The sequence below is a fragment of the Halictus rubicundus genome, chromosome 15 (genome assembly GCF_050948215.1).
Source record: "Halictus rubicundus isolate RS-2024b chromosome 15, iyHalRubi1_principal, whole genome shotgun sequence".
In the NCBI taxonomy this organism is placed as follows: Eukaryota; Metazoa; Arthropoda; class Insecta; order Hymenoptera; family Halictidae; genus Halictus; species Halictus rubicundus.
Genome location: NC_135163.1, coordinates 7263115 through 7281691, shown reverse-complemented (window position 1 = coordinate 7281691; position 18577 = coordinate 7263115). Strand labels below are relative to the sequence as shown.

General features: G+C 42.8%; 1 protein-coding gene across 9 annotated transcripts in view; it reads left to right on the top strand.

Moving 5' to 3' along the window:
• The first annotated feature begins 3632 nt into the window (after nucleotides 1-3632).
• Pnut (septin 7-like protein pnut) overlaps nucleotides 3633-18577 on the top strand; it is a 60778-nt gene continuing 45833 nt past the window's right edge. For 3 of the 9 annotated variants that reach the window (XR_013083455.1, XM_076800869.1, XM_076800868.1), the window contains exons 1-2: nucleotides 3635-3995; nucleotides 6444-6937. Coding sequence is in view for 8 of the 9 variants with exons in the window: in XM_076800869.1 (XP_076656984.1) it covers nucleotides 6599-6937 (339 nt within the window). In the remaining variant the exon portion in view is untranslated. The other 6 variants (XM_076800870.1, XM_076800865.1, XM_076800872.1 and 3 more) reach the window with 5 other exon arrangements.

The following is an 18577-nucleotide window of genomic DNA, read 5'->3' as shown; positions in this document are numbered from 1 at the left end:
TTATAAATATTTGAACCTGTTTGAATAGCTTTTTAAATTAGCGAGACACTGTTAACACACCAATTTTCTCGGATATTTTTAATTTATCTGAAAAAATAAGGAACATAAGTATATTTTGCACGCCAAATATTGATGAAATTGTCAAAAAGAAATCAAAAATTTGTGGAACGAACAATTGGAGTGTGAAGCCGAGCAATTCGATACACGCAGTAGTTCCCATCGCGCCTTTGTGTTGCAAATCGCGCTACAATTGAGAGCAAAAGTCATCGGCGTGCGAATACATTTTTCTCTTATTGCATATCACCCGCCTATATTCTTGCATGATCGCGAGCTCTTATCGCGAGCGTACCACTGAACCACATTCGCCTGTGCTCGATGATATCATAAATTATTCAATGATTCAGCATCCATCAGTGACGTCTCTCCTTTTGGTGGGGATAACCTGAGCTTCCTTTCGTCTGATCATAAATCATTCCATAAAGTATACGACTGAGTTTATCGCCGTACGCAGCGAAATAAATAAAAGTTTATTTCGCTTCACTATGGCTTTCTTGGAAGATATACACGCAAACTCTCGTACGTGCTACATGAACGCTATGCAATTTGTAAATGCAGGTGTAAAGAGCGTAAACGTGTAAGAACTAAAAGTGATTTGAAAGAATGTTAATTAGATCTTGTTCGAGTGTACGCTCGGTTTAGCGCGGATGATTTTTGCCGGTCGTCGCAGTGCACCATATGGCACGGACGGCACGAATCTACCGTGCATCTGTGTTTTCAGTACTTGCAGATGTGCAGCTCGATATGCAAAGCCTGAAGACGTTCTGCCCTTATCTGGATACATTCTCGAGGAACTATTTCCTCTTTCGTTCTCATATCGCGCGAATAAAGTGAATGTCTCTTTACCAACCACAAAAAATAATGTGATCATGTTGTTCCTATTTTTTCTTGCCTCGGTCAGATCTGAAATGTACAGCCAGTTTACAATAAAAATCTCGAGACATTATTGCAACTGTCTCCAATTTTCAATAACATAAATGCAGTATCTAATAGGAACGCGTAGGGACATTTACCTTACGGGTGCATCGGGAAGATGCACCATAAGCGAACGATGGAAGTGGGTTAACACGTTTCTGCGCGACGCATTCATTGATTTTAAGAGAACAACGGATTAAAAGAACACGCGGGGGGAGAGGAGAATTACTGTCCGGGGAACGTTTCGGTATCCCGGAGGACGCTTGTTCTTTTCGAGGGTCCTTAGGAGGGACTGCCTTAACGAGGCCGATCCGCATCTTCTCTTGCAACTTCATTTTTCACGGTGTCAACGGTCGTCGTCGTCGTCGTCGTCGACGTTCCCTTGCTTGGTATTCCGTCGCGACACTAGGAAGTACGCGGCAGAATGCATGGAGTATCATTCTGGCCTTAATTGGACTCCGAGCTAATAAGAGCATCGAACTATTAAGCTACGTGTATCGTTGTGTTCGCGAACGCCACCTGCATTCGCTCGCGTGCTATTTCTGCCGCCTCGATGCTCTTCCCCTTTTCCGAATCGTTCTCCATTTCTTCCTATTTCGCGCGAAGAATGCCCCGCTGAAACATTGTCACTATTCCAGATTCGCGAGAAATTGTTTCCCCATGAATCGTCCTGGTACAGTCCCCTAATAAATTTTAAAATCGAGATATGAAAATAAAATGTCAAACGACTGGAACGCCAGTTTAATAATCGAGCCTGTTTTTTGACCAAGATTCAGTGGTAAACATTTCAAATAGAAGAACCTATTAAAAGCCTTTGATATGGGTTGAGATACCTGAAAATTAGATTGGTTCTTAAATTCTTAATGCTTTCTTGAAATTTTAGGAAATCCATTTTTACCGTTCGTATCGATTTGTCTTCGGCTTTACTTCAGTTCTTGTGCAGCAACGACCAATTTCTTCCCCATTTTTATTCTCGGATATTTCGACCTGGAATAAAGAGATGATTGTTATTTCTTAACGTTTTCAAACGTTTATTGTAATTTTTCTAAGGTATTTGCTGGAGCGAGAGATAAAGGTTAAAAGTTCGTCCGGCCGGAAAGTGCAAGGTGTTTTTAATTGCAACATGCACTTGGCGCGTGCCGTTTTGGTTTGTTAACGATCAAGCGAGAAAAAATCTCTAGTTAGCATGCAGCGCCACCAACGAGACGATGGTTGTCGCGCGAACTTTTATTTTACACTGTACACAGAAGCGGGTCGGTAAACGAGAGCGACGTTTCGCGTTTGTTTTCATCAAATAACCAATAACCTGCTGAAAAAAAACTCTTTGTCAATATTTCATACAAACAATTCATCGTTTAGTTGGTATATTTCGTTTGCAACCAAAATTGACCACGTACAAAAGTCATGATAAAACTGCGATATTTCAACGAAAATGCAATATTAACCTTTTTTGTACGACAGTGAAAATACGTATGATACGATAAACATCCGTATAATATTTTTTAACACATTCTTTATATTTACAACATAGCCTTGCAATATTCTACTAAATGCAGTATATCCTCTTAGAAAATACGAAAAAAGATATGGTCACGGAAAACAAGTAGACCTGTACGCAAAATAGAAATTACAGTACACAGAAACCAATGTTTCTCTCTTTCTCAATTCCGTTAAGTTGTAAACAATATATTGATATTATCAAAGTCTTGTCAGCTCGCCGCTGACTAAAGTCGAATGAAATAATCGTTAACCGAAGAAGTGAAAAATCTACAATATTTCCCTCGACATCGAATTCAAGAGTGTTCAAACCGAACGCGATACGAATCATCGATAAAAGTCTAAATAGATGAGTCCTATGCTTACAAAAGGACTCTTCGTCGCTATAGGCTGTGCGATTGAGGATCCGCCAGGAGACGGGCGTGTTTATCGGTCGTTAACAGCAAAGCGCGCGACATCTCGCGAACGTAAGACAAAAAGGAAGAAAACGTTTTCGGTGGAATTTGCGGGGCAGATGTGCACCGTCGTTTCGAGTGCGGGAAAAAGGTTCTAAAGGGCGAGGATTCGAGAGACTGTCCGAGTCGTATAGCGAGGACAATATGTTTCGTGATCGTGCAGGCTGCTCGCGGCGGCGTCGCGCGATTGGTCGGCGGGTTTCCTCTGTGCGCATGCGCACGGAAGAGCGACAGCCTCGTTGGTTAGCCGGACGGACACGAACGCCGTTCTCGTGGATTTACCCCCACCCCGGCCGGTGGCTGCGTCAGGCGTGGTCGTTCGTTAGGGACCGCAGTATATCCGAGTCGGTCGCGTCGTATTTATCGGTCCGCTGTCGGCTTTCTCAGCTTCGTTGGTTAGAAAGAGAGCCAGAGCGAGCGAGAGCAACGTGTGTGCGTGTGTTACCCGTGTGTATCCTGTGTGTACATATATATATACACATATATATGCATATACACGCGTATGTGATATAGGAGAGAGATCGCGCGCGCGCGCCCCCGGTGAACAGTGTGCGTGGTTTGCCAAAGGTCGTTTAACTTGTTCTACCCCCACCATCCCCGCCCCATCCCCCCGAGAAGTTGTTTTCTTTCGCTTTTTCCGTGAGGGGCCCCTCTGTGTGAAACGCACACGCATACACATATCTAGACGCGAAGGAGAAAAATCCTAACCGCGGCGCGGGTTGATATTTTCGTCAAAGGGGGACACAGAGGACACAGGGTACGCGACAATGAAACAATGCACAGAAAAGTGAGAGTGAACGTGGCCACGTTCGGCCGGTTTGCCGACAGCGTGAATCACCAGCAGCAGCGCCGGCGTTCATGAGCCCACGCACCCGCCGCGACCCGATGCGCGACTTCTCTCTCTTTCTCTCCTCCCTTGTTTTGCGCTTTTTCGTGCACTCCTTCTTCTCCCTCTCGATCCTTCCCCCCTCTCCTCCGCCCCTCCTGCCCGCGAGAGTCCGTGCGTGCACACGCTTACGTGAACTTTTCCTTTGAACCTGACAGACACGGCGCGCGAGACGCGCGTACAGTGTGAGTACCCGTTGTTTTCTTCCGAACGATTAACCCAGGGGCTGTGCGAGAACCCGACAACGTCGGGTCCGGGACGGGCCGAGAATTTTATTCGGGATTCTTCTACGGAGTCCCCGAGAATCACGAAATTTTCGGGTTCTCGACCATCTCTAACCCCCTTGCTACACGCGCGAGTCCATGAGATCGAATCCGCGGGTTCTTGCGCTCGTAGAGTAACACTATACTGCGAAGTCTATGACCGTGATACGGTTTCTGTTGATCCTAGCCGGCGAAGGCGTTTCCAAGGGCAAGCTGTGGCTTTCCATCGCCACCGGGTCTCAGACACACGCCAGTTTCGAGGACTCTCAAAGCTTGCTGTTCTCTCTTACCGTTCTTTCCCTACGGGTCCATTGTTTCGTCTACGGGATTTTTATTTTCGTTCTTCTCTTTGTATTGCTACGTCGCGAAGTCGAATGACACCGCAACGCTCGTGCCACGGCCGTGTCGCGCGCACGATAATATTTCAAATCGATCATTGTGCTCGCTTCTCGCCGCCACCTTTGTTGGATTCACCATTCAAACGAATCCTACCGTGCAACAGGATCGCAGAAACCGATATCCGAGAGTGTAACAGATTTCGGCACGTTACGGGGCCGAAAGAACACCATTTATGGCAGACACGCCCGTTCCTCTTTTTTCTTACGGTGCCCCGCGTGATTCTGCTCCCATGGAATCGGACCCGATAAACGCGCTTTATCTTTTTCACCGTGGCGATTATTAACGCGTCCTTGACTCCGCTAATTCTGCCCTCTTGTCGAATATTATCTGATCGATGGCTCGATTAAGCTTTATCGACTCGGACCGGACGCTTTTTCTTCCACATAACCTCGTTTTCCGAAAATAATACACGTATCGTCGAAAATAAGTTGCACAAGTTACTTTGTGTAGTTAGAATTTTTTCAATTGTTTTTTTGTATGTTTATAGAAATTTATAAATATCGGTCAGAATCTTCACAATTATTTCTTGGTTATGTTGAAATTGTGTTGCATGGGGAAGTTGCAAATATTATTCAGATTCTTTTCAATTGTTTCTTGGTTATGTTAATATCGTATTACATGGGAAGTTACGAATATTGTTCAGAATATTCTCAATTGTTCCTAGGTTATGTCAAAATTGTGTTTTAGGGGAAGTTACGAATATTTTCAATTCTAACTAATCTTTTATTCATTAATGTGGGAAAAATTTTTAATTCCCGCCATTGAATTTCCTACGAAAACGAGACAGCCACTGGAAGAACAGGCTAATAGAGGGTCAACTTCTATGAAGTTTCCAGGTTTAGAATATTTGAGGGTTCGACTTAAAGTTCTAGCAAAACACAGCACAGCCACGTGACTCTCTCAGTAACGTTATCGCAACAATTACACAGTGAAGATCTAATTTACTATTCCTGTATCGTCCATTACACTCGGTATTTAAACAAATACGTTACAAACGCATCGCTTAAGGGCAAAAGCAGTAGCTGTTCAAACCTGACCCCAATTGTCAGTCTCACATTTTTCCCAAAGCAAGACAAACTCGCAAAGTCACTCATACACACACACGCGCGCGCGCTCCTTTAAAAATAGAATAATTGGCCTGGATTTTTTCTTACAAGAACGAAGGAGCTCATTAACAGCTTTTGCAAAATTTAGTTGGTCGCGAGAGAAAGAGAGAGAGAGAGACGGGCGCCAATGAGTGATCCGTCACGTGACCAGCCGCCATTGTTGTAGTGTTTTGCTCGAACCTTAAATTGAACGGACGATAAATTCGCTCGTTAAGCCGAAAGAGCAGGGGCTCGAAGACTGTTATCGATTACGGTTCTCGAAACGATTACGGAGAACCTGTGTTCCGGATAACCGTTACAGAGAAATCAAATTTCCAACTGTTATCTGTAGACTGCGGATTTTACGCGTTTATCACAAAAGCAGGTGAAAGTCAAAGTACAAAAGATTTTAAGAACGACCATTATTTTCAATCTGTTAAAATTATTAAATGAAGAACAACGAAAAAATGTTGATTTCGCGCGAAGCTAAACGAAGCCGGACATGAAATAATATTCCTCAGATAGGAAAACCGCAACCGGAACAGATAACAGCTGGAAGTTGCGTTTCTGAGTAACAGTTACACAAAGAATAATGGTTCTTTGAGAACGTTTTAATCAGAACCTCTGTACATCGATGACACGCGGTTTAACACTAGATTTACGGGACCCGTCAAAATGACGGGTTCTAATATTTTGAATTTAACATTATTAAGATTCTAAGGATGCATACATAAGAAATTATTCAGCAAATTTATTTCTTTGGGTATATATTATTTTTAAAATATTGCTAAAAATGTGGATAGCACGTTCTTGTTATTTTTATGAAGTAATGCAAAATAATCGCTTTTAGTGTCCCGTAAACCTAGTGTTAACGATTCGCTGTCAGTTTGCTTGGCGCTAGAGACAAGAGAAAGAGAGAGAGAGAGAGAGACAAAGAAAGCTGCGCCGGTGACGAGGAAGGAGCGATAGATAGAGGGTCGTAGAGGGACAAAGAGAGAATCGTGTTGGACCCTCTAGTAGTCACGTGACACCGGTTGGGAAATGTCGACCGAAAATCAAAACGGTTCGGCCGGCACGCAGAGCAACGGGATAAAGGCGACGATCGGCGTGTCGTCGACGGCGAGGAGCACGTCGAACAACTCCTCGTTCCTGTACAGCAGCAACTCGATGCTGAACCGCGAGAAGCCCCGTCATGTGCCGCCGCCGACGTTGCCGAAATACACGTCCAGCTTCAACGCCGGCTCCAACGGCAGCGGCACGACGGAAAGATTGAACAGAGACCGGGACGTCGGCGGCAGCTACAGGCTGGCCAGCCTCGAGAGGCTAGCCCTCAGGCAGAGGATACTAGACGGGGAAAAGGCGAACGGCGACACCACGTCGGTAAGCTCTACATTTATTCCCGGCCCTACCTTTTTCTACCGTTACAACGGAACAATGATCCTCCTATCGAGTGTTTACTTGTCCGTCGAACGGTCCGCGTGTAAATATTGTGGAATGCCAGCTCCATCTAGATAGGCCGTAGACGAATCTTATGTGTCAACTAGGATGACAGTGTAGACCACCCTCTACATCTCACTTTAACATTTTATGGCGCGTTTGGAGTTTAGAGTTTAGACCACAGACGAGGTATAGGATAGACCCATCATCCAATGTATTTTTCTGACCCGGTATTTTTGGGCTCACGTAACCCCATTACCATTTTCGTGTCACATCTTGTCTTACCAATTGGAACTGAAATTTGCTGACAGCAAAATTCGGTGATAAGAATTCAAATCAAAAATAGCTATATGTAGTCACTGCAGTCTCGCGAATACGAGAAAATAAACGAATAGTTCTGAAAACCTCTGATTTTTTGAACAGTCGATATTTCAGAACATGAGACATGAAGCCCCATAAGATGATAGGTCTTATCCTTGTACCTCGTCTGTGACCGAACGAACGAATGCTCGTTAAATTCGAACATTCCGAATGCTTACTGGATTTTATGGATGTAAACAAATGCTACGCTCTCTGATTGTTCAATTCACAATTTCGACACAAGGTGATACGTTCAGTATAATATTATAACTGGAGGGAACAGAAGATAAATTATTGAAAATTTTTTATTTTTTGTTCCTGTTCTTTAGAGAACTTTTCTTGATCTGCCCTCGTTGGGATTTACAAGGGTGTTCCCTAGAAAAGTTGTACATTTGAAGTGGAACTTATTAAAAAGTTTGAACATTCTTCCGATCTCGGTCTCAAGTATTTCAAATTGAAACGCATTCCCGCGTAAACGAGAGGTTAAGCCACGAAAGGTTGGAGTTTCCTCTCTAGGTTGCGCTTTCTTAAATTTGAACGTTCGAAATCGGAAAAAGTAGTTGTTTTACGCGGGTTTCGAATGAGTTTTGGCGTTTCGTATTTAGTGCGGGAAGCGAAGCTATCGATTACGATTTATTTTGTACGCGTAACCGGCCGGGGATTAGTTGTTAATCGAGATTTCGAATCGATCAACTTAACCTGGAACGTTTAACGAGCCGGGTCGTGGAACTTCTAACCTCGGGTGTCGTACGAAGCGCTGCACCCCGTAAATCTGAAATCGATAAGACTATAAAAAAACAGGGGATCTTTAATTATAACGGAGATCAATTACCTTAGCCGGAAATTCTGCTGAATATCATTAGGTCGCCATTATCGTCCGGCGTTCCAATTAGGTGAGCACCTATTTCTAGTATACTTGTGCATTATTAAAGTGTCGTCCCTCTTGCTTTGATCTACATTGTCCAAATTCGAAATTTTGCTACATTACTTTCATTTCAAATAAATTATATACAAGATCCAATAGAATTTTAGGTTAACAAAAAATTTTTGTGTTCAACAATTAAATATACTTTTTAGGAAATACCAGACATTTTGTGTATGGAAACTTAACCTTCCCAGGACGAATGTCGCCATATTGGAAATATCACGCGTCTAATTCCTAAATGAAGTCCTAATAATTGAATTAACATATTCCTTTTTTTGCAGTATAACTACAAGGACAATGCTTAAATTTATTTTTATTGATCCAAGTGATGAAATACAGGGTGTACCAAAAGTACACCCTACAGTTTAGACTACAGTAACAATATCATTTTTGAAAAATACACACTTATTCTTCCATAAACAAATTTCAAATGTTCCAGCGACTTTCGCGCCGCTCTGAACTTGGGTAAAACACTCTAGGGACTGACCCAAAGTTAACCAGGATTGAAATCAGTGGCAATTGGGGAATACAATGGCGAAATGTATTTCAGGGATGCAGAGCGGGCCATTCCGGAAGTTTTGGGACGCGACCGTTGCGATGGCGGTCTTTTTGAACTTGACTTGGTAGAACACAGGGTTTCCTGTGGGAGTCGTTGCAGAGCGGAGGATAGTTCTGTCCTGCTCTGCTCTCGTGACTCTGTAACTCAATCCCGGTTCTCGAAGAATCAAATTTTCCACCCCTGGCGCGCATACACGGCGGTGGTCGGACGCTCGTGCTCCTCCCGTCGCATAAAAGGCCACGTGATCTTCCCGTTTATTCCGTTCTCTCGTGGCTCCGTGAGAAAACGGGCTATGACTCACGGAATCCAGTCGAGTCGAGTCGAGACTCGACGCTCCGCAAAAACGACGAATTATATACCGTTTCTCGGTTCGCCGCGGTATACACTGCCGCTCAAAAGTGCACGCACACTTACTTACGTCGATGCCTGAACATTCGGGTATCTACAATTATCCACAATTTAACTCTCTGTAGCTCTGTGTAACTTCGAAGTCATATATCAATATTTTTCAGTCGAATTTTATTTATAGTTACAATGCTACAGCAGTATTTTGTTCTGTTGTCCTTCTCGCGACCGAGCAAACTTTGTTGCTTCTTATTTTAGCAATGGTCACTAGGCCAAGCAAAATTCTAATTTGTTCATAAAAGAATAAAATGGTCTAGGGACTTTTGGGCCGCCCTGAACGTTTCTGTAATACTTGAATTGAGGGTCTTGACAATAATTGTAATATGATTAGACAAGTAAAAGGGAACGTTTCGCGCATAGTGATTCACGCAACCGATCGCCGGTGCGTCGAACGAGCTCCCCCGACAAGTTTACGTTCCTGATAAAAATGAGCAATTAGAACGACCTGCATGTTTGTTGCCGTGTTTTGCTGCAATCCGTGTCCTTTTACGTCGAACACAGAACACGGAGAAATATGGGCGCAAATCGGAGAATAATTCACAGTCGAGACACGTTTATTCAAACATCTGTTTTCTTCGATAACCTGTTTAAGACGTGTTCGTACCGCATGACTAAGATTAGTCGTTTCACCGGTAATCGCCAACGACCGCGCGAAATGTGACTAATATTAGCCGTATTAGTCATTCGTGTCCTGATATAACTTTTAGTGTTAATCCGGTATTGAAGAAACTGGCGTTATTTATTCACCGCAATACCAGACTTACGGGAACACTAAATACATTAATTATATATTATTTTCTAGACATTTTTCTTGGACTCTAAACTCGCATTTGTGAAACTGAGGCTTCTTCACTTTGACGACTCCCCGGGGTTCTGATTATCATTTGCACTCTTCACTTCTGGATGCAACTGCACCGAGAGTCTGCGGGATCGTTATCAATTACGCTTAAAGATTTATGGCCGCATTAATGGAGTAATTGCACTACGTGGATGACTCAGGGAGACTGATGAGAATCTCTGTCACGAACACGTGGCAAGTTTACCCGGCGTGGCCCACTCTATCACGCTGTTGTGCGCGAAAGAGTGAGGGAGAGTGTTGTTCGAGAGCGAAGGAGAGAGAGAGAGAGAAATGATCCGGTGGTGGGATGGAGAGAACGCTGCGAGGGAGGAACATATGGCCGCGTTCTTATCTCAATTTTCATGGGCTTTTGCGAGAGGGACTTAGCTTTTAATTCCTCTAGCCTCCCTCTCCCCCTCTCTCCCCCCTCTCTCTTTCTCCAACGTCAAGCATGTGCTCTCGATTCTTCAAACCACGCCCCTCCAGTGTTATTTTTACTCCCTTTGGAGAGGAGAACGCTCTTTCAATCCCGGCCTATTTATTCCGGGAAACGTCGGTTCTGTTTTGCATCACAGACGATTGAACGTTCGGCTCGTTTAATTCGTTAAGTACCCGCAGCATTGAGTACACATCGACCCAGTCGTGGAACAAAGCCCGGACAGAACCGTGAGAAATGTTTACCAGCGATTACCGAACAAATCAAACTCGAGACCCACCACTGAAACTCTGTCTACTTGCTTCGGAACTCATACCTGAACACGCGGTAGACCAGTAGACTGCATTGTCTTCATCATTGAGACGTCCTAGTACAGTCGCTCTCATAATTGATGGCACGCGCTTTGAATCGGAAAAGGATAAGGGACCCAATTACCGTGGGGGTACCAATTACTGTGACTATATTACTTACACTTATTTTTATTATTCTTATTTAATTGGATTCCTTACCTTAACTTTTTTAGAAATGGACCGAACGACTCCAGTTCTTCTACCAAGCTAGATCAATTAATTTACTAGACGATGCGTAATGAAAATTCTGGAAAAATTGAGTTTTGTCTGAATTACTACGAAAATAGTAGAAGTCGATTTTTACAACTTTTTTATTCAAGATTGTAAGCGGAATTTAAGAAATGTGTTTTGCAGATTCATGTCAATCTAACACAAAAATTGTGTTATTCTTAGATTTCATGATAAACAGGATTTATATGCATTCATGGTGTTTCTAAGTTTGTGAAATACTTCGCAAGATACAGAGATTACATTTATTAATTTATATTAATTCATTTGGAAATAATACAGCAGTGTTTTTAAATGCTTCGAATATTTTCATTGTTCTCCGTTTGGTCTATCCACTTTTGTCATGAATGCATAAAATCCGATAAGGGACAGAGTGTGATCAGCGAAAGAGATTTTTTTTCTTATTTTTGTGAAAGGATCGAAGGAATTTGCATAAAGATTCCGGGAGTCCGTTCGCAGTGTCACAGTTTCAAAGTTTCGAATCGCGTGACCCACTTTTGCGAACAGAAATGGTTTTCCGGTGTAACAGGGGATGCCGGGGCACTTGTAGCACTTTTTCCATTTAGTTTTTAGTTTGAGAGCCACTGTTTCAAGCGCACATGGCCACCCTCGTTTTCACATATTTGGTCGAAGGAGGGCCAGGGCTCGTGTAACCACGGGGGCGAGGGTCCCACCCTCGTCCAGAGACAATAGAAAAATACACTGTAACTCGTGAGTCACGGACCTCGCGGAAGATCGAAGCTCTGTCCCCCGAATGCATACAGTGACTCTGTCGAAACGCTCAAACTTTGAACCATTTTTGAGTGCCGAAAGGCTGGAGCCTCAGAATTCTACAGAAATGTAGACTAAAGAACAATGCAAATCGAAGACCGAACGAAAGGCTCTAAAATTGTCTCAAACTTCTCGTATTTCAGAAAATTAATTTTCCCCAAGAACAAATCTCAACAATTTCGAAGCTCACTCAGTTTCTAATAATTTCACACTGAAAAGTCAAAGCGTGGCATTTCATTCTCCAATGGCATTAATAATTTTAATCGCGAACCAATAACTCTTTTCAGACTGTTGCTTAAAAGAAGGCTTCTAAGGTTTTGTTTTGATGAAGTGTAATTGTGATGAATCTTGTCAAGAGCTTCCCCGGTAGGCGGAATCGAATTTTTACTGTTTTTTTCTGTATTTTTCAGTGTCCATTTTTGTCCATTTCGATAAGCCTCGATAAGAAGTAAACTGTTGACGGTGATAGGTTGATTGCCGGTCGAATCGCAGCAAGAGACACACCGATTCCGCGTCAAAGGACGGCGAAGCGTTTTATCTCCGCGCATGATCGACCCTTACGACTCTTTCACCGGCCACGAAACATGCATCGATGATGAAACCGGCTGCGTCGATATAGGTTCCACGAAAGAGAGAGAACGCCCGGGCTGTGTGCGTGTCGATAAAATGGAAATTTATGACTTCCGCGGCCTCCGTCGCTCCTAAATGAGATCATTGTTCCGTCTCCGATAAGACCGACCTTATTAAAAGTGCCCTTTTTTCTTCAAAGGACGTACCGAGCACATACTGGGTGTTCCAGGAGAAACCGCGACGTTTGGAAGATTGAGGAAAGGGATGATGAATATTTTAGGGGATGAGAGGGCAGATTTAGGAGTACTCTTCTATTGTTGATAGTGTATTAATTTTGTGAGGAGGCTGTTTGATAGTAGTCTACAGAATTTGGAGGGCACAGATAATATTTTGAGGGATGATGAGGCCCTTGGTCTTCAATTTTTCCATTGATCCTATATCAATTTTGCGAATGACATACTGTGTTTAGGATATTGCGAACTAGTCCATAAAATTTAGAATGCACATTGAAAGGAATATTGAACAGTTTAGGGGGATGAAAGGGGCAATGCTAGGTTTTCAATTTTGGGAATGACATACTGTGTGCAGGATGATTCATACTAGTCCACAAAATTTAGAATGCACCCTGAAAGGAGTACTGAATATTCAAAGGGATGAAGGGGGTAGATTCAGGCGTCTACTTCTATTGTTTGGAATGTATTAATTTTACGAACGAGTTACAGTATCTGAAATGTTCCATAGTAGAACATCAATGATCTCCAGAATTTGGAAAATACCCTGAAGGGGTAAATATTTTAGGGGATGAAGGGAGTAGTTGTAGGTACTCATTGTTCCCATTAAAGCGTCCATTAATTTTGTAATCGAATTGCCGCGTTCAAGGGGCTTCATGCAGGACTATAGAATTTTCGGAATAGAACGAAGTGGTGTTCAATATTTAGGAGATGAAGGGGTGAATTTCGGATCAATATTTTCCCCGTCAAATTCGCGTTAATCCCATAAATCAGAGAATTCACGTCGCTTGTTCAACCCACCCGCATCATTCAAGTCTCGAACAAATTCGTTGCACCGAACAAAAACCGGCACAGAAATTCGGAACTGTTGCATTTCTAAAATCATCGTTCTACGAATCCACAATCGAAGATAGAAAATGTAGACTACATGTATGTTGCACTTTCGCAGCTCTTCAAAAAATCGGAAGAAAAATACTTACACCGAGGAACCCCGCAGCGAAATAATCATCTAAATCCGACCAGAGAACCGTGTCAGTCCCGGCACAAGCGACTCCGCAGTGAGACGCCAAAGAAATGTACACAAAGAAACGCAGCAGCTCTCATGCAACTGTCTGCCGCCGTCAGGATTAATTACAACGCTCGAAGATACCAACCGGAGAGCGAGAGAGCGAGAGAGAGAGAGAGAGAGAGAGAAAATTGGGAGTAGTGCGAGTAGTCGCCCCACGACCTTCTCTCTCTCACTCTCTTATTTTTTCCTCTTTTCTCTCACGAAAACCTTGAGTTTCGGATGCGCCGAGGGTAGAAAACGGAAACGAGAGAGAGAGAAAGAGAGAGAGAGAGAGAGCCCCTCCAGAAAATGTGCAAATGCACGCGAATGACCCTGGCTACGAATCCGTGGAACGCGAAGGGAAACACAAAGTACCCTTTCAGGAAAGCAGGCCGCGTCCCACTTTTCCCCCTATTTTTTCCCCAAACAAGCGGTATTTCCACCCCTTCGTGCGCCTAACCGCTCGTAGCATGTTTTAACGCGAACGAAACGGGATCAGGGGGCCACAGCGAGCCGCGGAGGGATGAAAAACCGGCTCGGGACTCCCTCGATTCGCGATTTCCGCGAACCTAGGGGCTCTGCCAATTGCACATTTCCCCGCGGAAAAACTTTCCCGATCCGTTCTCTAACTGTACCAATTAATCGCAATTAGTTAGTCACGGTGAATCCATCCGTAACCTGTTGAATCCAAATGTTTCAGAATTGACACAGAATTATTTCATTTAGCCATGTATATACAGTCTGTTTTTGAACGGTACACAGGGACCGCATAAAAGAAACTTCATGAATAGCTATAACAAATAATTTTTTACATATTAAAGAATATTTTTGTATACGGGGCCGTAGAAAGTATGCCAAAGATTTACGAAATAGCGAGAAAGTGCTTTACAAACAAAACGAACAATTAAATTACGCATGGAAACATTTTTAAAAAATTTAATTTCTCATTTTAAACGTGGAGAAATTTTCAAAATAATTCAACACTATTCGTCGTAGTCCAAAACTCGCATCTTCTTGTCACGAAAACTTTGCAAGGGTGTTATAATGCACTGTTAGTGTTTATATACCGCATAAAAAAATTGCACAAAACAAATCAAAAATCGCATAGAAAAGGACCACCAAAAACAGGTTTGACTGTATATGTCGCAAACAAATAGTTATCGAGATATAAGCAGTTAAAGTTTTCGCAAAATTTGATTGTGTGGAGTTACAAAATATGAAAACCTTGTATTCAATGTTATACATACGAATATTAAACATACATTATAAAATACTAATGTAAAGTACACTTACAGATTTTTCAGAATCATCTGTTCCTCCGTCGGGTCCACAACAGCACACTATTATTGACTCAGGCGAATAATTGGACCACAATCACTATATTAGCAACGCAATTAACGGAATCGTGACAGCGAACGAGAAGATCTTACTCCGACCACGAATAAAATAATACTGCGATTTTCACCGCGTCGCTCGCACGCACGTGTTAGGGTCAGATTATGATACGCAGGTCAGACGGCGTGGGTTTATAAACGGTAAATACAAAAACACGGAATTCCGGGAAACGGGGTCGGCCGCCAAAATTTGTTTACCTCGGTTTTGAATCAAGCGTCCCTCGGCGTCTGACCTGCCTATCATAATCTGACCGTAACACGTGCGCGGGAGCGACGCGGTTAAAATCGCAGTATTATTTTGTTCGTGCTCGGAGTAACATCTTCTCGTTCGCGATTTCCTAAACTGTGTTGCGCGGTGCCGGCTCCGAAAGACATGGACAATTATTCGTATTCGCGTGATAAATAATAAGTGAATAACAGTGTGCTGTGGATCCGACGGAGAAACGGATGATTCTGAAAAAATCGTAAGTGCACTTTACATTAGTATTTTATAATGCGTTTAATATTCGTACGTATAACATTGAATACAAGGTTTTCATATTTTGTATGCATAACTCCACACAATCACATTTTGCGAAAACTTTAACTGCTTATATCTCTATCTAGTATTTTATAATTCGATTTGATGCGTTTATGACAAAAATGAGTAGGTGCAATTCGAAACAGTGAAAAGATTAACCCTTTGCACTCGAGTGGTGACTCTGAAACACCACTAGAAATTGTTGTGGCATTATTTCAAAGAAATTACAGAAAATATTACAAAATTTGTATTTAATAGATTACCAAACATTTAAATATTGTATGTAGAAATCGGATCAGTTTCGTATGAATAAACTGAAAATATTGTAAGACGGAAGAAAAATTTAGTTTCATATTGAAAATAGCGCCGAGTGCAAAGGGTTAAATGTCGACGCACCATTTATAACATACAGAAATTATTAACACTAAACCTACCACCGCCGGTCAAAATGATCGTTCCAGATCTTCTATTTTACAATTAAAGATGCTTTCGGGGGAAATGATTGAATAAATATATTTATGAGAGAAAATCCGAATAAATTCAATCTCGTAATTTTTATGAGACAACATGTATCGGTCACTTTCAAGGCTCGGTAGGTTTAGTGTTAATGATCAAAATAAATGTTTACTTAGCTCCTGTAGATAGTAATTGACGTATAAAAATTTTATTTTGCATAAAGACCCGCAGTCTATAATGTACTCTCGGTATTCGTTCACCAACATAATTTCGTCATAAGTGCGCAAAATTTGCGGTCCGATTAAGAGCGTCGACGATCTCGTCACTGGTTTTTGGCGAATTCGATAAAATTTGCAATATTTTTCGCGGGACGGTTTTGCTCGAGTGACAAAAATAACGTCGAGGAGCGTGTTTTTTCGCGGAACAATCGGCGGAGAGGATTTTTTTCGCGTGCAGAAGGACTCTAGCTGGAAGAGTTGCTCTCTTGCCGGGTTTCTTGCCACGCGAAACGGGTTCCGAGAGCTTGTGTAATTGAGCGTTTTCTGGCCTGGTCGCATTCCGCCGGCGCTCCCCTCATTAATGTAAACGTACTCTCCTATCTTCGAATTACCGGAAAGCTATCTTCGCGCATACCTCCGCGCAATTTGCAACTCCCTGGGCCATCTCGCCGAGAATTATTCCAGCGAGATGGTTCCGGTGGAGGGATCATCATGGTTCACCGATGGTGTTCGGATCATCGACTGTGCTCGACGGCTTTATTTGGCCTTTCGCGTTCTGCAGTCAGCGACTGGCTAAATGAGAGACATCGGGCTAATTGAATACAGTTCGAAGGCACAGACCGTGCATTTTTATTCGGAACAAAAATTGTCCTATTCCAAAATACAGAAATTAACACGCACCGTGACTCTTGTTAATATTCGGACACTCTTTAAAGGACGATCACTTTTTTTTTATGTCGGACCGTACTTTTTTAGAAGTTAGAATGACCTGAAAAAAATTTGGAAAAGTCTCTATTGGTCGGAATTGCAGAGAAAATACTAAAAGTTGTCGTTTACATCTATTACGAGAGCCTATATCGAAAATTAGAAAATACGCTTTGCAGATCTATGTCAATTATACGTATTCTGGAAATTTCAACTCGTCGTTATGATGATGAAGGTAAACACAGTGATAAAATTCATGGTTTGAGTAGTTCCAAAAAAACAATGGTTCGAGGTGATTCCCCAGGTTATTTCGAGCAACTTTTTCCTTTGCGAGAATGTTCTCCGGGGCTTCGTTGAGGAGTTATCAACGAAAAACGCGGACCAATGGGAGCGCGAGCTACAGCGGACGGACCCCGGCTCCGCCAATGGCAACGCCGCGCTCCGCGGGGCCCGTAGTCGCCGCGCTCCCATTGGTCCGCGTTTTTCGTTAATAACTCCTGAACGGAGCCGCGGAGCAGATTTTCGCAAAGGAAAAAGTTACTTCAAATGACCTCGAGAATCACCTCCTTGAAGGAAATACACATTTTTTGGCACACCCTGTGGAATGAGAGGAAATGAAAAATAGTTGAATCCACGTGCGCGTGGAACGGAATAGAATCGATCGGAAGAAAGACACCGTCGGAGTTGACAGTGTACTCGGGAGCGTTCGCCTAATCGGCGCCTGATGGGTGCAGCAGGGGAACAATTGATGAAAGATTGACGAGACGACACCGAAGAGGCGCTTGCCGCTTAATCTAGCAACGGCGGCTCATTTGGGAACGCCCATGTCCTCCTCCCAGGCTGATGTTAATTGAACGAAATTAGGCGAGACGTTGCGCCGGCACGCGCCTAACGCAAGTTAGTTTTGCCGGTAGAGTTTCCACGGGGGCGTCGCGCCCTTATGAAAGAGCTTTAATTAAGGAGATATTCGTGTCCGGGTCGAGGGCACGGGAAACGCGAGAAGGCTCCGAGACGTCGCACTTTGTACCCGGCGAAATTCGCATAAAGTGGGTCGTCTTCCCAGAAAAATCATCGAGTCACCACTACACTTTTTTCTTGTTTGATAAACGCAAGTCTCATACATTTTTGTTTCACCCAAATGTCGATACAAAATTGAATTTGCGAGCAGAATTCGGATTCGTGTCGTAAATCGTAATTAAAATTCGTGCTGTAAATCAGAATTAAAATTCACGGTGTAAATCAGAATTAAAATTCACGGTGTAAATCAGAATTAAAATTCATGTTGTAAATCAGAATTAAAATTGGTGAATGACTCTAATGTGGAGGGTTCTGATCAATTGAATAATTGCAATGAGGGTCAACTGATCGAGAGTTGTTAATATAAAAGTGTTACGAGACAGTTTACAGTAGTTTAATGTAATGCACGAGGAAGGAATATTTGATTTCCAGGCAATTTTCAAAATTAATTTCAATTTTTCTCCATACGAGTTTCTCCGATTGATCGTCGAACATATTAAAAGTTGCAATTGCAAAAATTGATGTTTCTGGAATGTATTTTTGCGGAGGCAGT